The following is a 27,177-nucleotide window of genomic DNA, read 5'->3' on the forward strand; positions in this document are numbered from 1 at the left end:
AATGTAGGTTAATATGAGTAGCTAATAATCTGTTTTCTTGGAGTCAAACATATTACTTGTGCTGTGGTTTAAGTGGGGATATCTTTATTAAATTACTTCACCTAAAAGCAAGGGCTGAGTTTGTACTTAGTAGTAGAGTACTTGTGACAGCCTCATTTTCATCTCCACGATAACATACAAGAAAGAGTTAGGTAGTTTATAATTTGATATGACTTTGTCTTTTCATATTTTGTATTTTATGTACCTTAGTTGTTTTTTAAAACTGGCTAAAGGGAAATCCACTTTATTCCTTTCAGAGTATTCAGTAAGGAACAGCAAGTAGATCCAAGTGTTAGACATGTTGAACAAGGTGACTGGATTCAGGTTTCTCAAATGTATTATTGGTTATGAAATACAATCAAATAAGCTCCTCCTCTGTTTCCTAAGTGCTTACTGAGCACTTCTCTTGAGCCACCAAAATGTTTGTGACATAGCAATAAAGGGCAATTCTGTTCTTTTACCCTTAGGAATGAAGCAGTATATTGGATATTGAGGGGAAAGACACAAAGCCATTCAAAATTTAAAACTAATATATCTACTAGAAGACTTCACATTAGTATTAAACAGTTGAGTTACTGTGTTGAAGGCATCTCTGTTTCTTTTTCTAAAGCAAATTCTTGGCATAACCTCAAAGATGAAAGTCCTGCATTATTTGACACTGACCATCTGACCCTTTTGTCTTGTGCTTCTGTGTTTAATGAAGAAATGGATCTGTACATCCACTTTTAAAGACCCTCCTCATTCACACACATTCATTATTCCATCAGAAGCGCTGCGTGTTTGCTCTCGGCACCAGACAGAGGGTGCCTTAGATAGAGGCCTGCCTTGTCTTTGTTTCTCAGGAGGTTTCATTATATGACAAGCATCTTTTCGACCCTGGAATTGATTTATTAAGTTTTGTTTCTTTTGTGACTTTCTACATGAGTTTTGACCCTCAGAGGCTGTAAAGAATGAATGCGGCTTAAGTGAAATAAAGGCAGTGAGCTGGAAAAAGACATTAAATCCTATGTGAAGGCTGTACAAGATTTCCCAGAAAGTACAAGCCTTCCTCAGGGAAGGGAGGAGCATGATGACTAGAGTTACATTCTCAGAGCTCTGGGAAGGGTGTGGAAAGGAATACTTTCTCCTTACCCACTTTTTATAATTTGTACAACATTTTTTTCAAAAAGTTTTGGATAATCACATTAAAATTTATAGATACTAAAAAAATGACACGTGGGAAAAAACTAAGTCAGTCCTGCGCCTGAGCTCAAGTTCTTCCCTTGGGCATACTGTTGATTTACTATGATTTGCTTTCAAGGAATTTTTTAATGCACAGACAAGCTGCATATTTATGTATCTGTATGTGTGTCTGTGTGTGTTATTGTTGTTGTTGATGAAGTATTTTAAGTTTTATTTTGGAACTAAATAGAATTGCCTCTGTGCCTGTGGGGATACTTTGAGGTCACACACTCTTTGTGACTGGAGAACCAGGATTCCTTTGCTAAGCAATTCTTCCTTCTTTTCTGGGCCCTGAAATCTAGAGACCAGGGAGTTCCAATTGTGTTTTATTGGGTGGGGGGATAGAGTCATCGTTTAATCCATTTCTCGAGGTTATTTCTCTGCATGCAGTCTTTGAAAAGATGTGTTTTGTTTCATATCTTCTATTAAACTTGCTAATTTAGTCCAATTGTGTTTAAGTTATTAGAAGGCATGGAACTAATTTGATGATTTGTTCGTGATCCTTTAAAATTTAAAGCAATTTATATGAGTGTGTGTGTGTATGTGTGTTTGTTTTAGACAGGATCTCTATGTTAAATTGTCCTACTTAGGGCTGCCATTGCTGAAATACCATGACCAACTGGGGGAGGATTTGTGGAGCAAAGAGTTTGTTTATTTATACTTTCACATAACTATTCTTAAAGGAAAACAGGACAGAACTCAGGTAAGGTAGGAACCTGGAGGCAGGAACAGATACAGAGGTCATGAAGCAGTGCTGCTTACTGTCTTGTTCCTCATGACTCCTTCAGCTTTTCTTATAGAACCCAGGACCACCAGCCCAGGAGTGACTCCACCCACAGTAGGCTGAGACCTCCCCATCAATCACTAAGAACTGCCCTTAAAGAATATAGCCAGATCTTATGGAGGCATTTTCTTAGAGGAGGTTCCCTCCTCTCTGATGACTCCTGTTTTTGTCAGGTTGATGCAAAACTAGCCAGCACAGTAATGTAGGCTGACCTGGCACTCACTTTTTGGTTCAGGGTGATGTTGACTGAGTTTCTTATGGGGGCCATTTGTTGACTGAAGCTTTCTGTCCTGCCTGGTTCCTGCAATCGTTAAGTCCCAAAGAAATCACACAGAGGTCTACATTAACTATAAACTGATTGGCCCATTAGCTCAGGCTTCTTATTAACTCCTATAACTTATATTAGCCCATTATTTTTATCTGTGTTTGGCACATGGCTGAGTACCTTTTTCAGCGAGGCAGTAGTCACATCTTGCTTCTTTGGTGTCTGGACAGGACACCAAAGAGGGATGGGCTTTTCTCTTTCCAGCATTCTTCTGTTCTCATTGCCCCACCTCTACTTCCTGTCTGGTTGCCCCACCTATGCTTTCTGCCTGGCTACTGGCCAATCAGCGTCTATTTAAAACATAATTGACAGAATACAGAATTGTCCCACACCAGGATTTCAATGTTTCTTTGTCAGCCACCCATATTTGGGGAATATAGGCGTTTAAAACTTGTAACTTCTATGTAATTTTAGCTGGAAAAACCTTACAGGAACATTTCTGTCCAAATTCTGTTCTCCCCCAAATCTGGTTCTCCTGTGTCATCTCCCTTTTATTATTTATATAAAAATGAGAATATCCTATGTGTCCTATTGAGGATGCAGAAATATGTATATTATATTCAGTAAATAGATTTAGCCTAGAAGAGTCAGTTCTCTGAAACCAGGTATTACCCCTTATTCATTGGGTTTCTGTTGAGGAAAACAATGAGCTACAGGAAGTGTTTTTGACCCATGTTCTCAGTTTTAAGCAGTAGAGTAAGTTGTGGTCTGTCGCTTTTTTAATAGTTTGCACTGCTGCAAACAGTTTCTTCATAACTATATTGTATTGTACAACGTATCCAATTCTAAACTCAGAATATTGATTGGGATTAAGAGATAAATTATTGAATTTAGTACAGGTTAAAAATCTAGTCTTTTTTAAGGTTCATTTTTAATTTTTCAGAATTAAAACTAAAAATCACTGTAGCGGGGGGGGGGGAGGGGGGGAATAAGTGGTTGTGACGTGGGTGCTGAGAACTGAAATCAAGTCCTCCGAAAGAGCAGAAAGTACACTTAACAACTGAGCCGTCCTTTTAGCCCTACAATTCTAATTTCTGTGGGGACAACAAAGAAGATATATTTAATGTTTTCTGGGTTTGTTAATTCTGATGTCAATTAGGCATGTATATTTAAAATAGCTTATGTTATATTTTCTACTCTAGCACCACCTTAGAGGTAAGTGAATGCAGATGACAGGAGGATGATAGAGTTGAAAAGACTAAGGGTGTTGAAATGTCGTGTTTCTTGAATGTTTACTGTGAGTCCTTGTGGAGCTGAGTATTTATGTGTCATCTGATAATTATCACTAATCCTATAATTTTGTCAGGTGTTACTGTATTTATAAGGGGACATAGAGGCTTTAGGAGACCTAGCCAACATCATGCGCTAACAGACTCTGAAATGGCAGTTGGGGTCTAGAGACAGCCGTTGCTCATGATGATCAGATAAGCCACGAAGGTGAATAGAGTTGGGATTCCATTTTGTACCTTCTGCAAAAATTTCATTCTGCAAAGGTCATTCAGCTAGACTATGGTTGCTACTATAGAGTGTCCATTAAGGCAGACACGTGCTTTTAGCCCTTCCATTTCCTGAGCACAGTTCCTAGTGAATTTCACACTGGAAAGTCACGATAGAAAAATCAAGTTCTTTTCTTTACATACATTCCATGTGCTCTGAGTAGCATTCAAAAGCCAAGAGAAACCTTTTTTTGAACCTTACTCTGGTTGCTTGGTAATCATTCAAACCCACAGTCTCTGTGGCTCTCTGGAGTATTGTTTGACTCCGGGAGAGAATTTGTGAATTGCGATTGGACAGCTGAGTGGTAAGTGTCCAGAGAACAAGACTCTGCAGGAAAGCAGACTGAAAGTGTGCAGGAGCCTTACGCGTTGCTGTGTAAGTTGAGAATGACTCTTGTTTATATAAAATGAAGAGATTTAATTATCACTGCCTATTTTTCAGGTTCTTTTCAGTTGTAAAATATGTGAGGCAGCTGCTTTCTGTCTTCCTGTGTGTCTGCACGCGTTCTCCGTGGCCGGCACTGTTCAGTGTGAGTGAGGACACTGGCATGTGCTGCAGTCCCCTCTTAGCCCTGGGAAACTCTGTTGTTATTACAAAGCAAGACGATTTTATATATGATACTCTGCATATTCTCTACTTAAAATGTGAAGAAATGGCAAGTTCTTAAGACTTGAGTAGCTTTCCCTTTATGATTCCTCAGCAAAAAGGAACATGTTTTAAAGTTTCCTTTTTTATAATAGAAATCTTAATCCAGATATTGAAATTACTTACAAGATATAAAACACATTTTAATGTGTAAATTGACTTCTGCCAAGATTTATCCAGATAAAAAGTTTAGAAAAATTCAGAAAATTGCAACATATCACTGCATAAGAAAAGGTACAAGCAAGAAATAAAAAATGATATTGGGTGAACATTTTAGACTAAGATGTGCGGTCTACCCCAAATGCTCGTTCTGGTGGTCTGCCTGGCCGTGCTTTGCTTGCCCATTGATGTGCACTAATAGTGCACAGCTGAGTGCTTACGGGGAACTTCTGCAGCTATTCATCTTTGCTCTCTGTTTTCCATTTTCAGTAGTATCTCGTGCCCTGTACCGTGTTTGATCTTTGTGGAATATTAGCGCCTTCCTTTCAACTCATGCATTCCTCTGTTCTCACTCTGGGTTTTCCATCTATACTCAGCAGTCTTAAAGACTCCTCAAGATATTAGACAATAAATGTAATACCAACCTTGTTTTTCACTTCTCAATAATCAGCTCTTTATTACCTGATATCCTGCTATACATAAAAAATACATACTTATTATGTTTAGTCCAGTTCTTTGGCTCTTCTTAGGCAGGAAAGTTAATCTGTGTCTTCTACTCCATTTTGACCAGAAATGAAGAATGAAGCATCTACTTCATACCTGGGATGTTTTGGAGGGATGAAAAAGTGTGTGTGTGTGTGTGTGTGTGTGTGTGTATGATGGAATTATGTTATAATCCCAACAAATAAATAATTTTTAAATATTAAAAATAATTCTCCTTGGATCATTTTAGAGTATAGAGTACAGCTTTACAAATTATTCTGCACATGTTGAAAGGTCTTGGTGTTCTCAACAGTAGAGAATTAGAGAAATGATTTTGGAGTCAAATAACTGAGAACAAGTCACAGCATCATTGCATGTGTCCAGAACACCTTTCCTGAGACTCATACCACGTCATTGTGTTTATGACTGTTCATATAACACCTTTTACTATCATTTTAAGTGTATTATTTATATTTTTTGTTTGTTCTTTGACTATCCAATTTGTAGCTTTTGGCTCCAGAATTTTCAATAAGTTTTCATGGTATTTGTGTAGCAGTATTGTCCCTTCTTTGATACCTGTATGGATTGGCTCAAGGCATAAATGAGCAAAGCAAATCTGTGCCCATCCTTAAAGATCTTAGTATAGGTTGTGGCACAGCTTAAAACATAGATGTTATCATTGACAAAGGCTTAAGGAAAGTAGAAGTTAGCCCTTTATGTGCTCCTACACTGTTAGTTGCTTTATGTTGGCACTTGAAAGGAAGTGAAGGGAGCAAGATTTAAAGCAGATAAGAAAGTTGGTAAGTCACAGTTGAAAATCAATCAACTTTTCAATTTAATTTCAAAACCTATACTCTTTTGCTTTTATACTACATATGGAAAAATAGTTTTGTGAAGAAAAATAGACTTAATTTTATTTTGAATTTAACCATGTTTCAAATAATGCTGGATGTTCTTATTTAAATTTATTTTATTTCCTTGAACAACTCAGTTTCTTCTCCAGGCTTAGTAATGTAGTCCTAGAATATCAGGTCTTAGGAAACCGAAGAAGGAGGATGAATTCAGGGCCAACCTGGGCTACATAATGACACTCTTGTCTCAAAATAAGAAAAAAGACAGGGTTGGAGAGATGGCTCAGAGGTTAAGAGCACTGACTGTTCTTTCAAAGGTCCTGAGTTCAATTCCCAGCAACCACATGGTGGCTTACAACCATCTGTAATAGGGTCTGGTGCCCTCTTCTGGCCTGCAGGCATACACACAGACAGAATATTGTGTACATAATAAATAAATATTCAAAAAAAAAAAGAAAAAAGACAGAAACAGAGAGGGAGAAGAGATGAGAGAGAATGAGCTAGATTATGCCTCCTTTTCAGTACTTAAGGTTCCCACTTTAAGGGTAACATTTTTCTAATAGACCTAAAATTTGATTAACCTTCAAAGCTTTAACTTTAACTTGTGAATTCTTGATATTTCCTAAATTTTAAACTTATTTTGATGCTTCTGTTTTACTTACAAAAGCAAATCTCTCCAAACTCCAAAGAAAAAAAGAGACAAAATGAAAGAGTATGCTTACTGTGTGGCTTTGTGTGCTGGTCCTTTTAGCCTGAGCTGAATAATCAAGGATATATTTTCTTAAATACGTCAGTACTAAAATATTGTTAGCATCATTATATTTTTCTTAGGCTTGATAGTGAGTCACTTTTGATTTTTCTCTGTCTTTTTCGGAGTCCATCCCACTATGTGTAACTCCTAGTAGTTTAAAGAGACTTCATGCATTTTCCCTTTTTTGTCTGTATCTTGGGGAAAATGTATTCCATAGAGCAAGAAATCATGTTTATAATAAATAAGGTCTACCTGTTCCTAGTCACATTTTATTTTCTTTGTCCTGTATTTGAACTTAGCAGAGTTATAGGTGATCTACATGCAATCCTTTATAGGACTTACTGTGGTCTTGAACTTGTGGTGGTTCTCCTCGTGCCTTTGCTTGTGTGTTTCTGCCAGGGTGCAGTGTCCCACACAGTATGGCTGTTGTATTTCAGTGTGGGCATCTACATCTGGAGTCCTTTCAGCCTCTCTTCCTCACTCTTCCCACTGTGCCACAGCGTATTGTTGTGACATCCTGGATATCTCTGCCATTGTTCTTAACTGCATTAACTTTGCACTAAATGCATCTTTCTCATGAGATAATTCCTTTAAGAAATTATTTATTTCCTTGTTATAGTTATCATTTCATTGTCTGGCACAGTACGTGGCAGACATCAGTTATCTCATAGTTAATTGAAGAATGCATAAATTAGTAACATTAATTTCTTTATTTATCATTTTTATAACTTTAAAATGTAAGTTTTAACATAATTTTCTTATCAAGGCCAATTCTATTCTTTTTAAAGATTCATAAGTAATTTGCTTTTCTTTTAAAATTGTGAAAAAAATTGTCAGAAGCCAGATTTGTTTAATGTCATTCAAGTGTCAATTGTGTGATACACCCCTCTGCCCCCCAATCTTCACTGCCTCTTAAGATGGTGACCCTACGAGTGAGACGGAGTGAACAACATTGGGTGGGTAGAGATTAAGATTCCCTGCTGGCTTGTAATTACAAGACTCTGGATGGTTATTTATTTGGATGAAATGATGCATACGTTTTTGCATGCATCAAAAGTAATGCATGTTTGATTGTTGGAGGAATGTCTGAATTCCCCAGTGGGATGTCATGGGGATGTTTATAAACTCTCACCAAGCAGTTCTTCCACAATGGAATTTCATTGGCATTGAGATAATAATTTGCACAGTCAAATTACTTTCTTTTCAAAACCAAGGGACTTATGAGGACCTAATCCTTTATTAATGTCAACCCATAGGCTGCAAGAAAGCGTAAGATTGCCATTCGCAAAGCCCAGGGGAAGAATGTGGAGGCCATTCGAGAGCTGAATGAGTATCTGGAACAGTGAGTGTTTTACAAGGGGATTGTGTTTTGTTATTCTGATAAATCTTTTTTTAATTAAAATGGAATTTGCATTTGATTTTCTAGTTTGTTCATTTATAGAACATTTATAGAACACATACTCTTTTATTTTCTCCTGTCAGATTTGTAGGAGACCAAGAAGCCTGGCATGAACTCGCAGAACTTTATATCAATGAACATGAGTAAGTTGTTAAAAACATGTAGAACGTTAAGAATGAAACTGTAAAGTTCAGTAGACTTATTTCTAGAAGACTGGAAAAAAAGTCAATCACCTGTCATTGCAGATGAGGAGGAACTAATTAAATGAGCAAATAAGTAAAAACTAATAAATAAAAATTGCTAGTTATGTCAGTAGCTTTTAACTGGGTCATTTGGCTTTACTAAATTATTTTTGACCAGAAAATAAGCTTTTCTTTTAAATACAAGTGGGATCCTTTGGAATCTGAAAGGCTTTTTGCCAAGCTATTTCTTTTGGGAAATCAAAATTGTGAATTTTAGAGTTCAAATTGTTCTCATATACAAAGAGTATTATACTCCCTGCTGTTTGAAAATTCAGTCAATTGTATGCATTTATTAACCTCAGTCCTAAGAGAGTCAACTCTTCCCGAGCAGAAGCGTCTGGTTGCCTGGGTTAAAAAGTAAGTGTGATCAAGAATGTTGAATGCTGTAGGAACTTGGTTATTGGGTATTTAATGTTTTTGTTAGCTTTATTATTGCCGTAGTGACAAGAGGAAAACCTAGTGAGCAAGGATTAGTGCAGAGTCCTAATGGAGGTTTACAAACATCGTAGCATTAGCACTAACCTCCAAGTAGGGTGTGAGGCTTACTTCTTTTTTCATTTAGGCCTAAATCTGAATGATATCACATTGCCTTCCTTTTGAAAGAATAGAATTAGACTCCCATGCACACTTTCTTGTGTGTGTGAATAGTTAACTGTTCTCTCAGCACTACACACAGGTGGCACCAGAGATAAAACAGAAGGAGATGTGTATATTGCCTTTGCCCAGGTCTTTACAAGCGACTGCGGAATCATGCTCATGATTTTAGTGAAAGTGGCATTGAGAATAAAAGCCATAGCTGTCACGTAGAATGCATATTACATCCAGGAGCCATTCTTCCACCTTGTGTTGTGCCAGAATCTCTTCCCAGGGTAAAGGATCTGTTTACTGAATTGTGTTCAGAGTAAATGTATATAAATAAGCCTGCATATGCTCAGGATGGGGTCACACACAGTATTTGAGTAGAAAACTAGATGTTCAATGTGCATTACAAATGCTCACATTAGATTTTATTTTTATAAAGGGGGGCAATCATTTATAATTTCTTTGTACTTTTTGAAGATCCCTAACTAAAAGCAGTTTTAAAGTTTCAAATTATCAAGGAAATCTTATTTTTTTCAAGATAAAAAAAATACCTAATGCAGAAAACCTAGAAACTCCAATAAAACATAAAGTCACAATCAGATTTACTTGAAATTCCACCCACCTAACTGCACTGTTCCCTGCCTTCTCTTGTTGTATGCTGCATGAAAATCACTTAAACCTTGTGAGGACATTTCATTTTAACCTTAATTTGAATTTTTGGTGGCATCTTAGATAAAAGAGCATTTTTAGATATTGAATGTCAGACAGAGAGTGCTTTCTCCTTACTTTTTAGATAAGTAGCTACTAGATGAGTCATCTATGGTTTTGTTTTAGATTTGTATCTGATCCTTTATTTGTCTGCTTGTTTAGTGGATACCTTTTCAAGAATGAATGCTAAGTTTTAGGTATAAAGATAAGAAGAGCTGAAAAACTGCAGAAGTTGGCTAGGAATCTGTGTGTAAGATCCTCCAGAAATAGATGATTTTGGGAGTTTGCAGGGTGAATTCGATTCCTTATTCCCTGTGTGTTTGACTGCTGTACCGGCTGACAGTTTCATTACTATTGCCAACACAAGTTTTCATAGTGCTGTGTGGAGCTGTATCCAGGCAAGTCAGGCAGTAGTTATATCGTGGCTCTTTTCACTGGTACAGCCTGGGTTGTAGTTGACCTCCCTGTACCTCTCTCTCTGCAGAGAATGAGCATTAATTTCTACTTTTTTGGGTGTTTCTGTAAGATAAAATGGGTTAATACACTTAAATATTTTGAGTATTACAGGGCATACAATGAACATGTAATGAAATTACTTATTACTGTGTACGTAAGTGTGGATTTAGAGTATATATTTCAGAAAAGATGCAAAGTGTTAATATGCACATATTGATAAATACTAAAAGTAACTTTAGTTAGCCTTGTTCTGTTGAGTGCCTCACTGGGAATAAACCTTGCAACAGCTAAGCATCATAAGGGTTTTCTGTAAATAGTGAGGATGGTTACATAGCTTTAAGCATATAAAATTAAGGTAAATTATAATCACATGGTCTAAAAGCTATTTTAAACAGAATCCTCCTGGCAGCTCTCTCTGCATATTTTCAGCACCACTTGATTTAATAGTAGTGGAGGGAATATCTGATCAAACTTCATCTATTATTGATAGCTTTAGAAAAACCTAATTTTATTTTGAAAAGTCTTAAAAAATGAAGTCTTTGTTGTAGGATATATTGAAGGTTGTAAAGCAACTAGACAGGATTTTGTTAAATGCTCTATTTCCTCCTGCTGCTTTAGCTATTTAAACATTAATAGTAATTTTTCGAAGCTATGCTCCGTAGAACTCCAAGGGTAGCGCCTGTGCAGTTGATGTGTAGGTGCTACTGTAATGGTGCAACTTTTAGAGAAGTAATAGCCATTGATTCATAGCTTACTTTGGGATTAAACATAGATTTATTATTCACTTCAATAAAAGTCTACATAGTAGATTTTGAATTAATAAATGCTTTAAATCTGCTTAAATAGCTTTAGAAATAAGTTTCTCATGTCACTAAGATTTTAAATTATTTTAAAGTATGTTTAAGATAGTTTGTGACTTAAAATCTCTATATCCCATTAATATTTTGCAGTTATGCCAAGGCAGCCTTCTGCTTAGAGGAGCTAATGATGAGCAACCCGCACAACCACCTGTACTGTCAGCAGTACGCGGAAGTGAGTGAGCCCCGCTTTCCTCCTTGCAGCCAGCTTCTCAGCACTTTATAACAGCCAATGAGTGCCGAGGGGGATGCAAGTCAAAAAATTTAAATATTGAGCTGAAATTCTTTGTAGTTTCGTACAGTATTTATGTTGATCTTCCTAATTATGAATCAGTTAAATCACAGTTGTCAATATTTAATTCCTTCTGAGACATTTATAATACATATTCTAGGCAATTCATGAAATATAGGAAATATTTGTTTAATTTGCACAGTATTAGAAATCATAGTTTAATTGACTACTGTAATGTTATAAAGACCTCATATGAAAGGATATAAAAGAACTATTCCTTCCATTATTAAAGTGCAGATATAAAATAGAGAATTCTTATTTGGAGTCTAGATTTATAATACCAGTAATAGAAACGACAGTGTTGTGCCTCAGTAAGACCATTGAAATGAAAAGTGTGCTATACTTTTTTAGTGTGGCAATATTTTTTATAATAGCTACTCTGATCCTATGTTCATAGCAGAGAATAGTTCGGCAAGGGCAAGTGTGTGTTTTAAATTTTAGATTAACTACCTTGCAGTGAATTCTTTTAGCATGCTGCATTTGTTAATGGAATATCTGTTCTCATTACTTAATGCCTATCTATGATGGAGCATGCTACATTTCAAAGTGGTAAAATAAACAGGTTTCAGCAATCTGTAACTTTTAACAGGTCAAATACACCCAAGGTGGACTTGAAAACCTTGAGCTTTCAAGAAAGTATTTTGCACAGGCACTGAAACTCAACAACCGAAACATGAGAGCTCTGTTTGGGCTTTACATGGTGAGTTGGTGTGCGTGTTCAGCGTTACTCTAGAGAGTCTGGCGTCTCAGCCTCCCGGTCTCCCCTGCGTGCTTTCTTATTGTGTTGATGAACAGAGTTGATTATGAGCAGGAGGCTGCAGAGCAGCTTTCCCTGTGATGGTGTGTACTTCTTTGCTCTGCGACATTCCATTTGAGATGTGCTCGCCATATCAGAATCGAACAGTGTTAGGTACTAAAGCATAATATATATATTGTTCATTTGTTTGATATTTTTGGGTGTGTACCCAGTGTTACTGTACTTCTTTCCTAATTATAAAAGACATTTTAACCTATGCCAATAAAAAGTATTAGAAGAAAACTCTATAGTATATCAAATTTTAAATATTTTAAAGGTGTAGAAAAACTGTTTGAAAATTATTTGTGAAATTACATAGTTATCAGTTAGCATGGCCAATTAAGACCTTAAAAATGTTTAACAAGAACTGTAAGAAGCAGGATATTTTGCGGAGCTTTAGAATATTGTTAAGACTGGTACCTGTTTGTAGTCAGAAAGGCCAGGGAAACTGATAGGTCCCCTAGTTCTTTGACATTGTAATTTACCTTTTGTTTTTCCTTTGTTTTGAAAGTTTATCATTTCAGAATTTCAAACTTGAATTTTTTTTTTTTATAAAATTCACCTTCTACTCCTTCAATATCCTCCCCCCCATTTTTCCTTCTCAGATTCATGTGCTTTTTTAAAAATCTACTGAATCCAATTAGAGTTGTCAATATTATACTAGTCTCTTTTTATTGACTCTTGATGAATGTCATTTTTGTTGAAGGCAGTGAAAGATAATTGGTTGAAAATATAGTGATAAGAAACAAATGACATAATTTTCAGGAACAAAATGTGATTAAAGTTTACCTCAAAGAATTTAAAGAAATTTTTCTTTGATTCTACCAGAAACAATTACAGTGCCTTGGAGATGCACCGGTGTTGGCAGTATCTAAGAAATAATGGCCATCTTTAAAGCTGCATGACAGCTTTTACTAAGAATTCCTTGCTTGTACAGGACATTGCTGAGTGCTGGTTTTCATTTCACATCAGCTGTTTAAGTACATACTCTAATTGCTACCTGAAATTCATAAATGCTGCAACTGAGATACACACACCATACAGTTCCTTTTTTAAGGTGGGATTCCAGCCCCGGCATTTGGTTTTTATTCAACCACTGCATTACCTGGATTTCATATAAAAATTTTGCCACAAGAATACAGATAACCCACTGACTTCAGAGGAGAGAGTGCAAAGACTATGAAGGAGACCTTAAAAGAAAACTTAGCCTTTCTTGAGTTTCATAGGTAGATCCTTATAAGAATAAGGTATATTTAGGAATACAACCAAAGTTCAACCTTCCTCTTCCCAGAAGTATAAAGATATATTTTAAATCCAACCTGTTGTTTTGAAGATTTATAGGTTATTTTGCAGATATTAGACTAAGACTCTCTCATTAAATTACATAGTTTTTAAAGGCAGGTTGTTCTGTAGAGTACGACTGCACTGGAATGACGAGGCGATTAGAGAGGAGTATCCTTAGATCAGAGCTTGTTTTTCCCAAGCTAGATTATTTCTATTGGCCTTAATATATTTTCACCTTTTAATATAGGAAGTTTTGCTAAATTGTTTTTGAAGTTCTTTCTGTTAATATTTGATAATCTGATATTGGATATTTAATATTTTTAAGTAGCAAGAAATAATAATATCCTGAGTAAAATGCTTTGGTTTAAAAAGTACACTTCCACAGTGTTAGAGATTTTATCTTTAAGAGCTGATGTAGATATATAGTTAAATAATATTAGATATACTTTAAAATGTTCTTTGTCTTGTTATTTTGGATTATGCTCCATTTTAAATTATATTTTAATTTTTGAGCATTATTTTTATTCAATATTATTTTTATTTAAAAATTGTTTTGCTTCAGTATTTTAAAATGTGTTATCAACTATCTACAGCTATGACTCTTGCATGTTTTTATTTTCATAGCTAGAAAAGAATTTTGTTTTTGATGTTTCTTTTTTGTTTTTAGTCTGCAAGTCATATTGCTTCTAATCCAAAAGCAAGTGCAAAAATGAAAAAGGACAACATCAAATATGCCAGTTGGGCTGCTAATCAAATAAACAGGGCTTATCAGGTCAGTATTGACAATTTTGGTGTGTAGGTTGCTTGATGTCTTTCTTTGTCACTTTGGTCTCTGTAAACTACAAAGGCAAACGTCTGTTATTGGAAGTTGTTTTTACTGCCTTGGACCTGTATCACATACTTCCTTTCTGACCTTCCCCCACAAAACAATCTCTTAGTTTAATGATATAATTAACCTTTAATTTGTAAATCTCATTTATTAAATATGAAGAAATTATAAAGCCCAGAAGTTAAACCAGAGGATGCAGTTTAGAAGTTGGATGTGAGAATGCATTTGCATTGATAGTATGTCAGGAAATAATAAGAAGCAAAAGAAAGGCTTCATGGTGAACTAACCGGACCTCCTATTAAAGCTTGCATTGTCCGTGTGCATTTCAGAGCACATATCCAATTTCTCTAGTTGTTAATTTTCTGCAGCTCATTTCTAGGGAATTTTCCCTTTTTTTTTTCAGGAATTTTTTTTCTTGGGAAATTTGTCCATAAGAAAACTACCTGCTTGCTTTTTGTTTTTGTTTTTGTTTTTTTTTAAACCACATTTGTATTTACAGGACAGTTTGGCAGTTTATGGTCTTTTTGGCTTACATTTACTACGTGTTTGAACTGTATTTTCCCAATGGCTTATGGATAGAATGTTGTCCAGAAACGTAATGCCATTCCAACTTTCTCTCATAAATGATTTAGATTTTTGCTTGGTTGCCCAAAGTAATTTTTTCTTTATCTTTAAATTTGGAGGTCTGTGATATATTTTGTTGATTGTTTTGGGGTCAGTATTTCTAAGTGCACAGACCCCTTGTTTACAGCAGTCAGCCCTGCTACTTGAGAAAGAACACTTTTAAGAGTTATGATTTCTATCCTCTTTGCTCCAATGTTCTCCTTCGAGACTTCAATTATAAATACATTGCTTCTCCTCTTCCTACCCTTTACTCGGTTTCTTTCTCCTTTTTCTGTCATTCTGTTGTTTTTAACATAATAAGATAGTTTGGAGTTTGTTCACCTTCTTTTTCTTGTTTCCACATTGGAATGAGGTCTGGGCTGTTAGGATGTGTCTTTGGGATGGAGTTGGGGTTGTGATGGGGTAGCTTTCCTCACTTGTCTCTTCTGTCTTCCCTCTTTGTTACAGAGCATTCCTTTGTAACTGCTCTGGGGGTCTGCTCTTTGTCACAGATAGGCCTGGCTTGGATGTGCTGGCTGCAGTCCTCTTGGACTCCACAGAATTCTGTAGGGCTGGGGTTCTCAGGTGTTGCCCTGAGCTTGAGATGCCCTGTGGTGTTGACTGTTGGTTTTCTTTGGCAGTTCGTCCCATCTTAGTTTCTTTCTATCGTTTCTTCCTCTAGTTGTACGTTTCTGTCCTATTCAGTTTGCTTTCAGATTTTAGTATTTTCTTTGAGTTTTGAAATGTTTCTGCTTTGGGAACCAGAGATGTTGGCTGCATGTTTGAAGTCCTACATTGTTGAATTCGTTTAATCATATTTACATGAGCTTTCTGACGTGCCTGTGATTTGGAGGTTTGAAGACACTTTCCAACCTTTTTGGGCTATCTGTAGATTCATCAACTCAAGTATTACTCTTTGGGAGACTAATGTTGGTAATTTTTTTCATTTTTGATTTATTAAGGTCTTAGAATCTCTTCTCTTCATTGCTTCAACATAGAGCTGGTTCTCTGTTGCAGATCCTGCTGCCATTGACCATAGGATCTCATTGGAATGTTTAGAAAATTGCTTGTGAATGATGTTTTTGAAATGTGTTATTTGAGGGCTGATTTTTCTCTTGTGTTCATTTGTTTTAATGTTGTTTTAGCAATCCTTAGCTAGAGAAGTTTGGGACTATTAAAAAAATTCTTTGCCTCCTAATTGTACTGTTGAAAATACTCTTTATTTATATATGTTATATATCATAGAAAATATTATTCTATTAGCATATTATGACTCAGAATGCTTATAAATATCTAGTCTGTGTTTGTGTAAATGTAGTTGGCATAGCCCAAATCTCTTCTGTATGTGTGTGTGTGTGTGTATGTGTTTTAAAGATAGGAACAATATAACAACACAAGGTGATAGTGTGTACAATATATGATTATTTAGATTTATTAGAAATGGCTACCCAGGAATTGACTTTTGATATGACATGAATACATTTTTTTGTGTGTGTAGTTTTTTGAGACCAAGTTTCTCAGGCTTGACTGTCCTGTAACTAGCTCTGTAGACCATACTGGACTCGAAATCGCAGAGATCTATCTGCCTCCTACCTCCCAACTACAGGGATTAAAGTCATGCACCACCACCACCCAGCACATAGTCCTCCTGACTCAGCTTCCAGAGTACTGAGAATATAGGTATACATCCCTATATCTGGCTCAATTTCTCACTCTTACTGGGTGACCCACAAGGACAGTGTTTCACTGATGTTACAGTGGATGCATCACTGGCTCTACATTTGAGAATGAGGCTTTTATCTTTTCTTTTTTTGTTGTTTGTTTTTTTCAAGACAGGGTTTCTCTGTGGCTTTGGAGCCTGTCCTGGAACTAGCTCTTGTAGTGAGAATGAGGCTTTTATTGTTTGGTTGTTCCTATGTTCTTTCTGGTAGGTTTTGTTGTTGTTGTTTTAAGATCCACAAGCCAGGCATGAATAGTTTGTTCACATGAGTATAACTGGGGTAAACACAGAATCTGAATGATCTGAGAAGTAGAACTTCCAGACCCACATTCTTGACCCACTTTAAGAGCCATTTGAGAATTTAGGAACGTGTATCAAGACATATAAACCAGTATAAAACATAAAATATGTATTTGTTACTGCAGTGTTTTCTACATATTTATAAATTTGAAAAAATGGGGTTTTATCAGCAGTTTTTCTTTGCTTCCTCTTAATAAAACAAAACGTGGCCACTGCTTGCTCTTTAACTAGTTGGTGTAGTGTGTTGAGGAGAACAGACATTGGTTTAGTGTGCTGGAAGTTTCTTGTAAATCTGCTGACAATTTTCCAGATCAACACTTTCTGTATATACTGTTAAATTTGTCTGTCTCAGATCCATATGTTATTATGACTGTCCAACTGGATCTATTACTGCCCTTTTGGAAAATGGAAAATTAAATCATGATTTGAGGAAAAAAATGAGATCCTGGCTTAATCAGTTCAATTGCCATATAATTCTGGAATAGACTAGATAATTGTGTGTCAGGAAGAACTTGGAATGATAGATTTATATTTGCAACTTTTAAAATGTGTTTTGACATACGTTTGAGGTAACTTGGTTTGTCCTAAGGTGTAGTGTTGTCAGTAGTGGTGACACTATCTTAATGTCTGTATTTTGATCAGCTAACTTTGAAGAACCATGCTTTTACTTTTGAAAGTATATTTATATGTAAATTTAGCAATCCTATATTTAAAAATAGCTGCTAAGGTGTCCCAAAATTTTTATTTTCAGTTTGCTCTTAAGATAAAATTAGAATAATTATAGAGTAATAAATTAGAATAATTGTTTTGTACCCTTTCCCCCAACCTGTCAAGACTTTTTATCAAAATCAGTCCATAAATGTTGTGCTTAGAGCCATTCCTGTCTATACTGAATGAGCAGTAAAAGAAAAGCCTTTCTGTGCTTGCCAAGTCCCACAAAGATAAATTTATCAACTGGATGATAGGGCAAGATGCGTACCTTCTCTATAATCTCTAATTGCTAAGAGAAATTATTTTCACGAAGTTTTAAATATGATGTTGCCATAATTCATAGCCGTAATTCTATTTTTCCCACTTCCCTTCCTTTTTTTATTTTTTTTATTTTTTTTTTTTATTTATTAAAGATTTATGTCTCTTCCCCACCGCCGCCTTCCCTTTCCCTCCCCCTCCCCCAATCAAGTCTCCCTCCCTCGTCAGCCCAAAGAGCAGTCAGGGTTCCCTGCCCTGTGGGAAGTCCAAGGGCCACCCACCTCCATCCAGGTCTAGTAAGGTGAGCATCCACGAAACTGCCTAGGTTCCCACGAAACCAATAGGTACAGTAGGATCAAAAACCCATTGCCATTGTTCTTGAGGTCTCAGTAATCCTCATTGTCCACTATGTTCAGCGAGACCGGTTTTAACCCGGGCTTTTTCAGACCCAGGCCAGTTGGCCTTGGTGAGTTCCTGATAGAACATCCCCATTGTCTCCGTGTATGGGTGCACCCCTCGCGGTCCTGAGTTCCTTGCTTGTGCTCTCTCTCCTTCTGCTTCTGATTTGGACCTTGAGATTTCAGTCCGGTGCTCCATTGTGGGTCTCTGTCTCTGTCTCCTTTCATCGCCTGATGAAGGTTAATATTCAGGAGGAAGCCTATATGATTTTCTTTGGGTTCTCCTTCTTATTTAGCTTCTCAAAGAACCTGAATTATAGGCTCAATGTCCTTTATTTATGGCTAGAAACCAAATATGAGTGAGTACATCTCCCTTCCAAAAAAAGCCCAGGACCAGATGGGTTCAACGCAGAATTCTACCAGAACTTCCAAGAAGAGCTAATACCTATACTCCTTAACGTATTTCACAATATAGAAACAGAAAAGTCATTGCCAAATTCCTTTTATGAAGCTACAGTTACCCTGATACCAAAACCACACAAAGACCCAACCAAGAAAGAGAATTACAGGCCTATCTCACTCATGAATATTGACGCAAAAATTCTCAATAAAATACTGGCAAACCGAATTCAAGAACACATCAGAAAAATTATCCATTATGATCAAGTAGGCTTCATACCAGAGATGCAGGGCTGGTTCAACATATGCAAATCTATCAATGTAATCCACCATATAAATAGACTGAAAGAAAAAAACCATAGAACATTTCATTAGATGCGGAAAAAGCATTCGACAAAATTCAACACCCCTTTATGATAAAGGTCTTGGAGAGAATAGGGATACAAGGGTCATACCTAAATATAATAAAAGCTATCTACAGCAAACCGACAGCTAACATTAAATTAAATGGAGAAAAACTCAAAGCCATCCCACTAAAATCAGGAACAAGACAAGGATGTCCACTCTCTCCATACCTCTTCAATATAGTGCTTGAAGTTCTAGCAATAGCAATAAGACAACATAAGAAGATCAAGGGGATTCGTATTGGAAAGGAAGAAGTTAAGCTTTCGTTATTTGCAGATGATATGATAGTGTACATAACCCACTTCCCTTCCTTAAGCTGTGATGTTGCATTATGGAAGGCAGGGTGCCTGTGTTTACGGTGCCATTGCTAACATGCTCTCTAATTGTCCCTTCTGCCAAGTAGACACTGGGCTGCAGCACCTAATGCTGGAGGAGTGACTGTGAGCGTAGGCAGGTCAGAGGAGGTGACCAGTCACAAAGCCTGTGCTCCTGTTACCTGTGCGCTCATCCCGTCTTTCTAGACAGGTCATGAATAGTTTGCCAAATTCAGAAATTACGAAAGAAATAAACACATAGTAAATCAAGTATTACTTACTGTCATAAGGTAGTTGCTGGAAAATGTGTTAGAATTACTAGATGTTGTTTGACCATGGGAAAGTAAGGACTACAGGTAGAATAGACTTCCCCCTCCCTCAGAAACAGTCATTTATCTGGTAAATCTGTTGTATTTAATCAAGCTAATGTAACAGTAGTGACTGTCAGCGCAGTTAGAAAACTCATTTTGAAATCAGCATGGGGTATTCAGCAGTGATTCCCCAGTGACTCAAGTCCGTGCGTTTTGAAATTTAAAGTATTGTGAATTTACTTTTGTATACACAAACATAGAACTTAATATATTGTTTTTGGTTTTCACTATAAATTCTAATCTGAATAAACAAGAAACATATCATCCAGTTAACTAACAAATCTGAGACGTTAAAAATGTGACCTATTGTAAATAATGTTAAAGTGTGTGCACTTTTACTTTGAAATGCTTAGTTAAAGTCCTTTCATTTGTGCACTTGCTTGACATTCCAAACATCTGTTTGTATGGTAAGCAAGTAGATAGCAACTGCTGTCCTCTATATGTATGGCTCAAACTTCCTTTAAATTATACAGTGGTCCATAAATGCTCTAGAGTCTGGATCTAGGGTAGTTTTCAAATCCAATCTAAGCTTTTATAGGTTATCATACTAATTAAAATAGCTTAAACTGCCCAAGTACATGTAGTGAAATATTTAATGCAAATGTCCGTAAAACTCTGGGTTTGTTGTATTGAAAAACACATGTGATTGCACACAGATGATGTAATCATATTTTTATTAGCAATAAAATATAACGATGAGTGTGATGTTTGAACTTTGTAGTGATTTTGAGACTAATTGAATTCTTTTTTTTTTTTCTTTCTAATTAGTTTGCAGGTCGAAGTAAGAAGGAAACCAAATACTCTCTTAAGGCAGTTGAAGACATGTTGGAAACATTGCAGATCACACAGTCTTAAGGTTGCAGAGACTCTTTGACATTAGATTTGAAAACTGTACAGCTGAATGTCTTGGCCTGTGACTTATTTACTAAATGCCAAGTGCTGTTTGCATTCATTTTCTTTGAAGAGGTCAGTTATAAAGAATGTGTTCAAATAAACCTCAACTTGCCTTGTATTGATAAGCAGGGAGTTGGCGGGAGTCCATGGAAGAGAGATTCAAGACCTATTGATTGTATATATGTCTTCTTGTTGCCCCATTTACCTTAAAAATAAACCATGATTTATTAAACTCATGCATGAAAATCCAGGTTTCTTTTGTTATATTGTAATTAGTATGCTAGTATAGAGTTCATTTGTCAGCTAAGTTCTTCTCATTGGTGTTGATAAATTACAAAATTTATAGCTTGCAGAAACAAGTTACTTTGAATGTTTTATAGTGACAGACTGGATTTTGTGGCCTGTGTGAATGTTTATTATTTTAATTTGTTCTAATAATAAGTCTTGCTTAAATTATGCCATTCTCTAAAGTTGGTAATATCTCTGAAATTTTTTTGATATATACATTTTGTCCATAAAATGTTTTGAAGGTAAAATGGGCCTTTTTACACATTGTGTTTATTAAAACTTTTAGTTGTGAAATATAGAAAATATGTTTAGGATCATAGAAATATCAGTGAAAGATACTGTTATCAGTGGGACTACTTAGTTTTGAGGGTGAAGGGAAAAATCTAAACTGTCTTTAGGAATAAAATCATTACAGTTCTCATATACAGTCACCTCCTTACTACAGTTTCTTGTCGTTTTCTTTGTGTGGTCCATAGCCATTATTCTGCCTTCAGCAGCATTTCACATATAGGTTAGAGACGACTGAGCACTAAGTACTCGGCAGCTGTCTATTCAGGGCTCTGTATTCACTATCTGTCACTAGGGCTTGTGCGGAAAATCAACAACTGTCTTCATTACCAGCCAGTTTTACCTCTTAATAATTCTTTGTACCAGTAAATTATTTTTAATCTTTCATCTAAACTTCAGTGTTACATGTATTTTCACTTTATTCTCTCATGGGTCATGAATGGAAACATGGTATCTTCTGTGAACTAACTCTGCCCATGTGAAGACAATTTTCCACTTCTGATCTGTGAGCATGAAGATCTACTTTCTGTGTACACAAACTACTACCTGCATTTCCAGCATTATGAAACGTTTATGTTTGCCATAAAGAACCTAGTGCCTGCACATTGTCCCGTTACTTTTTCTCCCTCTCCTGTCCTCCCCACCAGTCACTGGAGAAGAATTTACTTCTGCACTTGTATTTGTGTGGTAAGTAATTTAGTTCTTCCTCTGGCTGCTTACCTTGGTTTCCTTTTATTTTTTAAAGTCATTTTTAAAGTAACTTCCTGCCAAGAACTTTAAGTACATGGTTAATAGTAGTAATTTATAAGTTTCTGCTTAGGTGCACTGACGATCTCTGTTCTTTATTTACAGTGAGTTACTTTGTTCAGGTAGTGACAGAACTTCCTTTCCTCGGGATTAGAGGAGAATCCAGACGAGGTATCATAACTCATAGGGAGCAGAGCTGGTTTGCTCCTTATGGTCAGCAGTCAGGTAAGACGGCTTTTGCTGGATGGAAAGCATTTGCTGTCTTGTCTGGCTCTCTTAGTCGTGGCTATTGAGCACTGGACATGATCTGGACTCTTAATGCAACTGAGAAGCTCAGGTTTTGTGGTTTACATGGATTTAGGCACGGATGATGTGTGGTAACAGCGATAGGTGTGAGATCTGACAAGGTTAGGCCAGTGAAATGAACAGAAGCTTGCTGAAAAGGCCCTGCTTCCAACGGAAAAGGTGAAGTTGGTGAAGTGATGCTTTTTGCCTCCTTTCCTGCTCTTGAATGTCAGAAAAATGAGTTCCCATGCTGTTTAGAACTGCCGAATGGCAAGTGAGAGAATGACAGTTCCACTTCAGAGAAGGAGCACAAGTTAGACAGCGTTGGGCTGCCCTGCCACACGCCTGACCAGTACGGGCTGCAGCCAGTGCTGTGCTTGCTATTGCACGAGAAACATCCACTCAGTTGTTTGAGACTCCAACTGTGGGTGTTCCTGATATACCCACTGCTCCCGGGGACTTAGGTTTGACACATCTGAAATGCTGCTTCACATAGACTGTCTTAAAGCAAGAAGACGCTTCCGTATAACAGAAAAGCATCTCATTGCCGGTCAGCACCTTGCATTCTCATCCAGCAGATAGGATCTTTTCTTAAGGGCTGTCTTCTGACCTTTAATCATAAGAACATCCATTTCTGGGCACAGAAGATAGAAACAAACAGAAATGTGAGGTCAGTGCTGCTGTGCGCTGAAAGTGTATTATCAAACTGTCGATGAGTAACTATTCAAGGATGGACTTAGTCTGTGAACAGTAGGCCGTTATTCTCAAATTAGCTTCTTTTCCTAAAATTAGGATTTTAGGAGTGATTTTGAAACTTAAACTTCATTTCAAGAAAGAAATTTGGGGGCTGGAGAGTTGGCTCTGTTAAGAGCTCTCATCACTCTTGCAAGGCACTTAGGTTCAGTTCCCAGTACCACATGTAGCTCACAATCCTCTCTAATCACTGCCATGGCATCTGGCACCTCCTTCAGGCTCCCGTGAGCACCAGGAATACGCATACATGCATACATACATACCTGCAAAAACACCCATACGTACAAAATAAAAATAAATATTATAAATTTGAAGCTCAGAGAAATTAATGTAGTTTGTGGTAGAATGGAGTGTCATAAATGATCAGATCACAGTTGTTTGTGATGCCTTATGTATGTGTCTGCCTGGTAATGCGTTTTCCTGTTTGAGGGAGGGTTGTGTGGCAGGGGTGGGGGGGAGACATTATTCCTAGTCAGTGAGAACTATTTCAGGATAGAAGTGCTCTCGTGCTCTTTCCCCGTGAGCCTCTGGTGCTCTCTGTTTTCTTGCTCACCCCTGACAGTCAACCGCCTATTATAGGCAAAATTGTCTTCCCCCAAATTCGTATTCATTGTTTTGTATACTTGTAATTAATTTTCTTTAGTAGTATTTCATTTCAAGATACTTGAAGACTTAGCAGAAATTGTGAAAAATAGGGCAGAGATTCTCCCTACAGAACCACAATGAATTGTCAACAAGAAATTGATATTGTAGCAGAACTGTTAATTTAGGTGTAGCCCTAACATTTTACAAATCCAATGTTTTTTTTTTCCTCTCTGTAAAATTTACATACAGGCTTTTGGTACCATTTTTGCAGTTAGAATCCGGACTTTTATATAAGCTCCCTGTACTCTGTAATAGTTGCACTCCTGTGCACCCTAATGTTCATCACACAGAAGAAAACGCATTATTCACATTTACATATAGCTTAGTAAAATATACTTCCAGAATAAGTAACCTCATATCTTCACTTTGTTCCTTAGCAAAAGAAATTGCAAGGGGGAGTCTCTTCCAAAATGTATTCTATTTAAAGAGGCATTAAATGATGGTTCTTGAGTACGTATGGATAGATTGAAGAAGGAACCCTCCTACCTGGATCTACTAGATGGGAAATACAGTCCAATGGTTTATCTGTGATTTTTACGGAGATCAAATTCAGGACCTTGACCTTGTACACACTAGGCAAGCGCTTTATCAAGTTTTTCAACACCCTTCAATTTGTGTTTGATTCCTGGCAATTTAGGTTTTAACATATCTGTAAGGTAATCCTGAGAGCCACTAAAATTGAAAAGCCATTGTTAAATTAGACTTGTTTTGGACAGTGGAGAGTAGAAGAAGCCTAGTGCTGTGCTCTTTGCTTCTTAAAGTTTTTTTTATTTAATATTCATTTTATTATATTTTCTTTTTCTGTTTTTATTTTCTTCTTATTTCAACTCAAACTTTTTCACCACAAACCTTTCCACCCTAGGTAGTACCATACATAAATGAGGTATATGTTTTTTATATCTTGGAGTATTTTTTAAATTTAAAAATAGTATATAAGCAAGTATATTGCTATTTAATTTCTCAGAAGTTGGTCTTAACTACTTTAATTATGTTAATTGTCTTTAATAGCATCCTTCACCTTAGACATTAATAAAGCAGGCATTGGTGATCATATGTAAGCATCTGTCTATATCTATATAAGTACACATCAATATATTTCTTATTTGCAGTTTTTTGTACCCAGCTGTAGTCATTCATCATCATGAGGTACAGAAGATGCAAGCTTTGTATTACAGTGAACACAGCAGGAAGCAAGAACCTTGAGTTCTTTAGTTGTGTTCCATGATTTATAATAGATTTTGATATGGGAAAAACTAAATTAGAAGCACATTGCAAGAAATCACAAAAAAAGGACCTTTTAGGCAAATGAGTAAAAATTATATGAAAAGGTAACATCTTGTGAAACCACTTGGTAACAGTGTCTGCTGTCCACATCAGTTGGAAATCAAATTGAAGGTCTCCAGAGTGGTAATGAGGAACCACTGATTTCAAATGTTGGGCTCAAATGACTGCTGAATTTGGATCTAATTTCATGTTATTGGCCTACCTGTCATTCTCAGTAGGTCAGAAAGGATGAGAGACAGTACAGCCCCATTGTTTGGTAACTTCTCAGTGACTTACAGCGAACTGCTAGAATACAGAAGCCTATCATTTTTTTAAATTAAAAATTTTAGTTGGGGAGTCAGAGTGGCACCAAAAATGTTTAAGATACACACGCATACATACACACACATAAACACACACATACACATATATAAATGCCTTACTAAAAGGAGCTTCAAATAGTACCTTCTACATGGTACCAAACAGTTGATCACCGAAGGCAGCAAGAGTCTGGACTGCAAATGTACCCTGCACTCTCAGCATCAACAGTGGGTGTGTCTCACAGCCACCTGGCAGCTATGATATTGTTTTTAATGAATATGCAGAATAATTTTAAAATAGCACAGTTAATGATGCATACCCCATATGACCGCAATGTCTGCACAACAGCATTATTATAGAGATCAGAAAGAAAAACTTGAAGGTAGTACAGTTAAAAATGTGTTGAAAGAGTTCTTTATTTTTTTTTCATTTTGAGGTAGGAACTGCTATGGGTTTGCCATTCTTGATCAATCAAAAGTCTTTAATTTTCCACAAGGAAACATTGACTACTCTATAGCATATTTTCTGGTATTAACTTGGGTTAATAGCATTGTATTTGTAATTGGTATATTAATGAATCTTAAAGTTAGTTGCTTAGTTTAAATGCATAATTTAACAGTCATTGATTTGAAACAAAAATAAAACCTTCATGTTCAGTTCTACACCTTTCCTTTCATAAGCCTGTAGAAGTGTGCCACCTAGAGTTTTAAATTCTTTAAGTTATAGAACCCACAAGCTAGGTTGGTGTTATTTTCAACTGCAAAAGGTGGTCATGCTTTTATACAAAATTATGCCAGATGTTGGAATAATTGTGAAACATCATTTTATATATGGATATAGATATATATTCTTTTTTTAACATGAAACATTCTTAAAGTTGTGTATTTGATGGATATTTTATTTAATTATTCTAGATTCAACAATTCACTTAATCTGTCCACGTGAGATAAATAACAAATCAAGTTCAAGAGTTACAACTTTTAATGCCCGATTCAATAAACTTAGCATTAATTTTAACATATGATTATCAGTTAAATAACTTGTATAAAGCAGTGCATATGTGTATGTCTAACCAATACAGCATCCTTTATCCTTAGTGTGTTCAATGGGTTTATAAGTATAACTGTATAAATTGAGGGTATAGCCACTGAATAACCTTTGATGCTGGAAATTTGCATTTTGGATGCAGATCAACCTGTAATCCACTAGGAATCATTTCCAAATTCTTATACAAAGTAAATTTTTTAAATTATTTATTTATTAAAGATTTCTGTCTCTTCCCCACTGCCACCTCCCCTTTCCCTCCCCATCCCCCAATCAAGTCCCCCTCCCTCGTCAGCCCAAAGAGCAATCAGGGTTCCCTGCCCTTTGGGTAGTCCAAGGACCACCCACCTCCATCCAGGTCTAGTAAGGTGAGCATCCAAACTGCCTAGGCTCCCACAAAACCAATAGGTGCAGTAGGATCAAAAACCCATTGCCATTGTTCTTGAGGTCTCAGTAGTCCTCCTTGTCCGCTATGTTCAGCGAGACCGGTTTTAACCCAGGCTTTTTCAGAACCAGGCCAGCTGCCCTTGGTGAGTTCCCGATAGAACATCCCCATTGTCTCAGTGTGTGGGTGCACCCCTCACGGTCCTGAGTTCCTTGCTCGTGCTCTCTCTCCTTCTGCTCCTGATTTGGACCTTGAAAAATGCTTTTATTTGGTCCCTGTGGCCTTTCAAATAGTATGGAACCTGTAGTATGGAGCTTCTTTGGAGGAAGTAGGTCCCTGGAGGAAGTAGGTCACTGGGGACAGGAAGTAAGACCCTGGAAGAAGTAGGTCACTGGGGACAGGATTTGGGGTCCCAAAAGCAACATCTGCCTCCTTTCCAAACTCTGCTTCCTAATCGTTTAGGCAATGTGACCTCATGTTCCTGCTGGCATGCCTTTGCCATGATGGGCAATATTCCTTTTTAAAGCATGAATGTAAAACAAACAAAACCCTTCTTTGAATTTGCTTTCATCACAGCAATGAGAA

At 36.6% G+C, this 27,177-nt stretch overlaps 1 protein-coding gene across 2 annotated transcripts in view; it reads left to right on the forward strand.

Annotated features, from left to right (window-relative positions):
* The window catches only part of Emc2 (ER membrane protein complex subunit 2), a 32,272-nt gene extending 11,463 nt beyond the window's left edge, over window positions 1–20,809 (forward strand). The window contains exons 6-11 of one of the 2 annotated variants that reach the window (XM_050162730.1): window positions 8,012–8,097; window positions 8,238–8,297; window positions 11,093–11,174; window positions 11,881–11,991; window positions 14,039–14,143; window positions 20,448–20,809. In XM_050162730.1, coding sequence (XP_050018687.1) covers window positions 8,012–8,097; window positions 8,238–8,297; window positions 11,093–11,174; window positions 11,881–11,991; window positions 14,039–14,143; window positions 20,448–20,534 — 531 coding nt within the window. In that variant the 3' untranslated portion in view covers window positions 20,535–20,809. The remainder of the gene's footprint in view (window positions 1–8,011; window positions 8,098–8,237; window positions 8,298–11,092; window positions 11,175–11,880; window positions 11,992–14,038; window positions 14,144–20,447) is intronic. The other variant, XM_050162740.1, reaches the window with a different exon arrangement.
* Window positions 20,810–27,177: the final 6,368 nt, after the last annotated feature.

Source organism: Alexandromys fortis, unplaced genomic scaffold (assembly GCF_014885135.2).
Source record: "Alexandromys fortis isolate MF-2015 unplaced genomic scaffold, M_Fortis_MF-2015_v1.1 scaffold_17, whole genome shotgun sequence".
NCBI classification, from domain to species: Eukaryota; Metazoa; Chordata; class Mammalia; order Rodentia; family Cricetidae; genus Alexandromys; species Alexandromys fortis.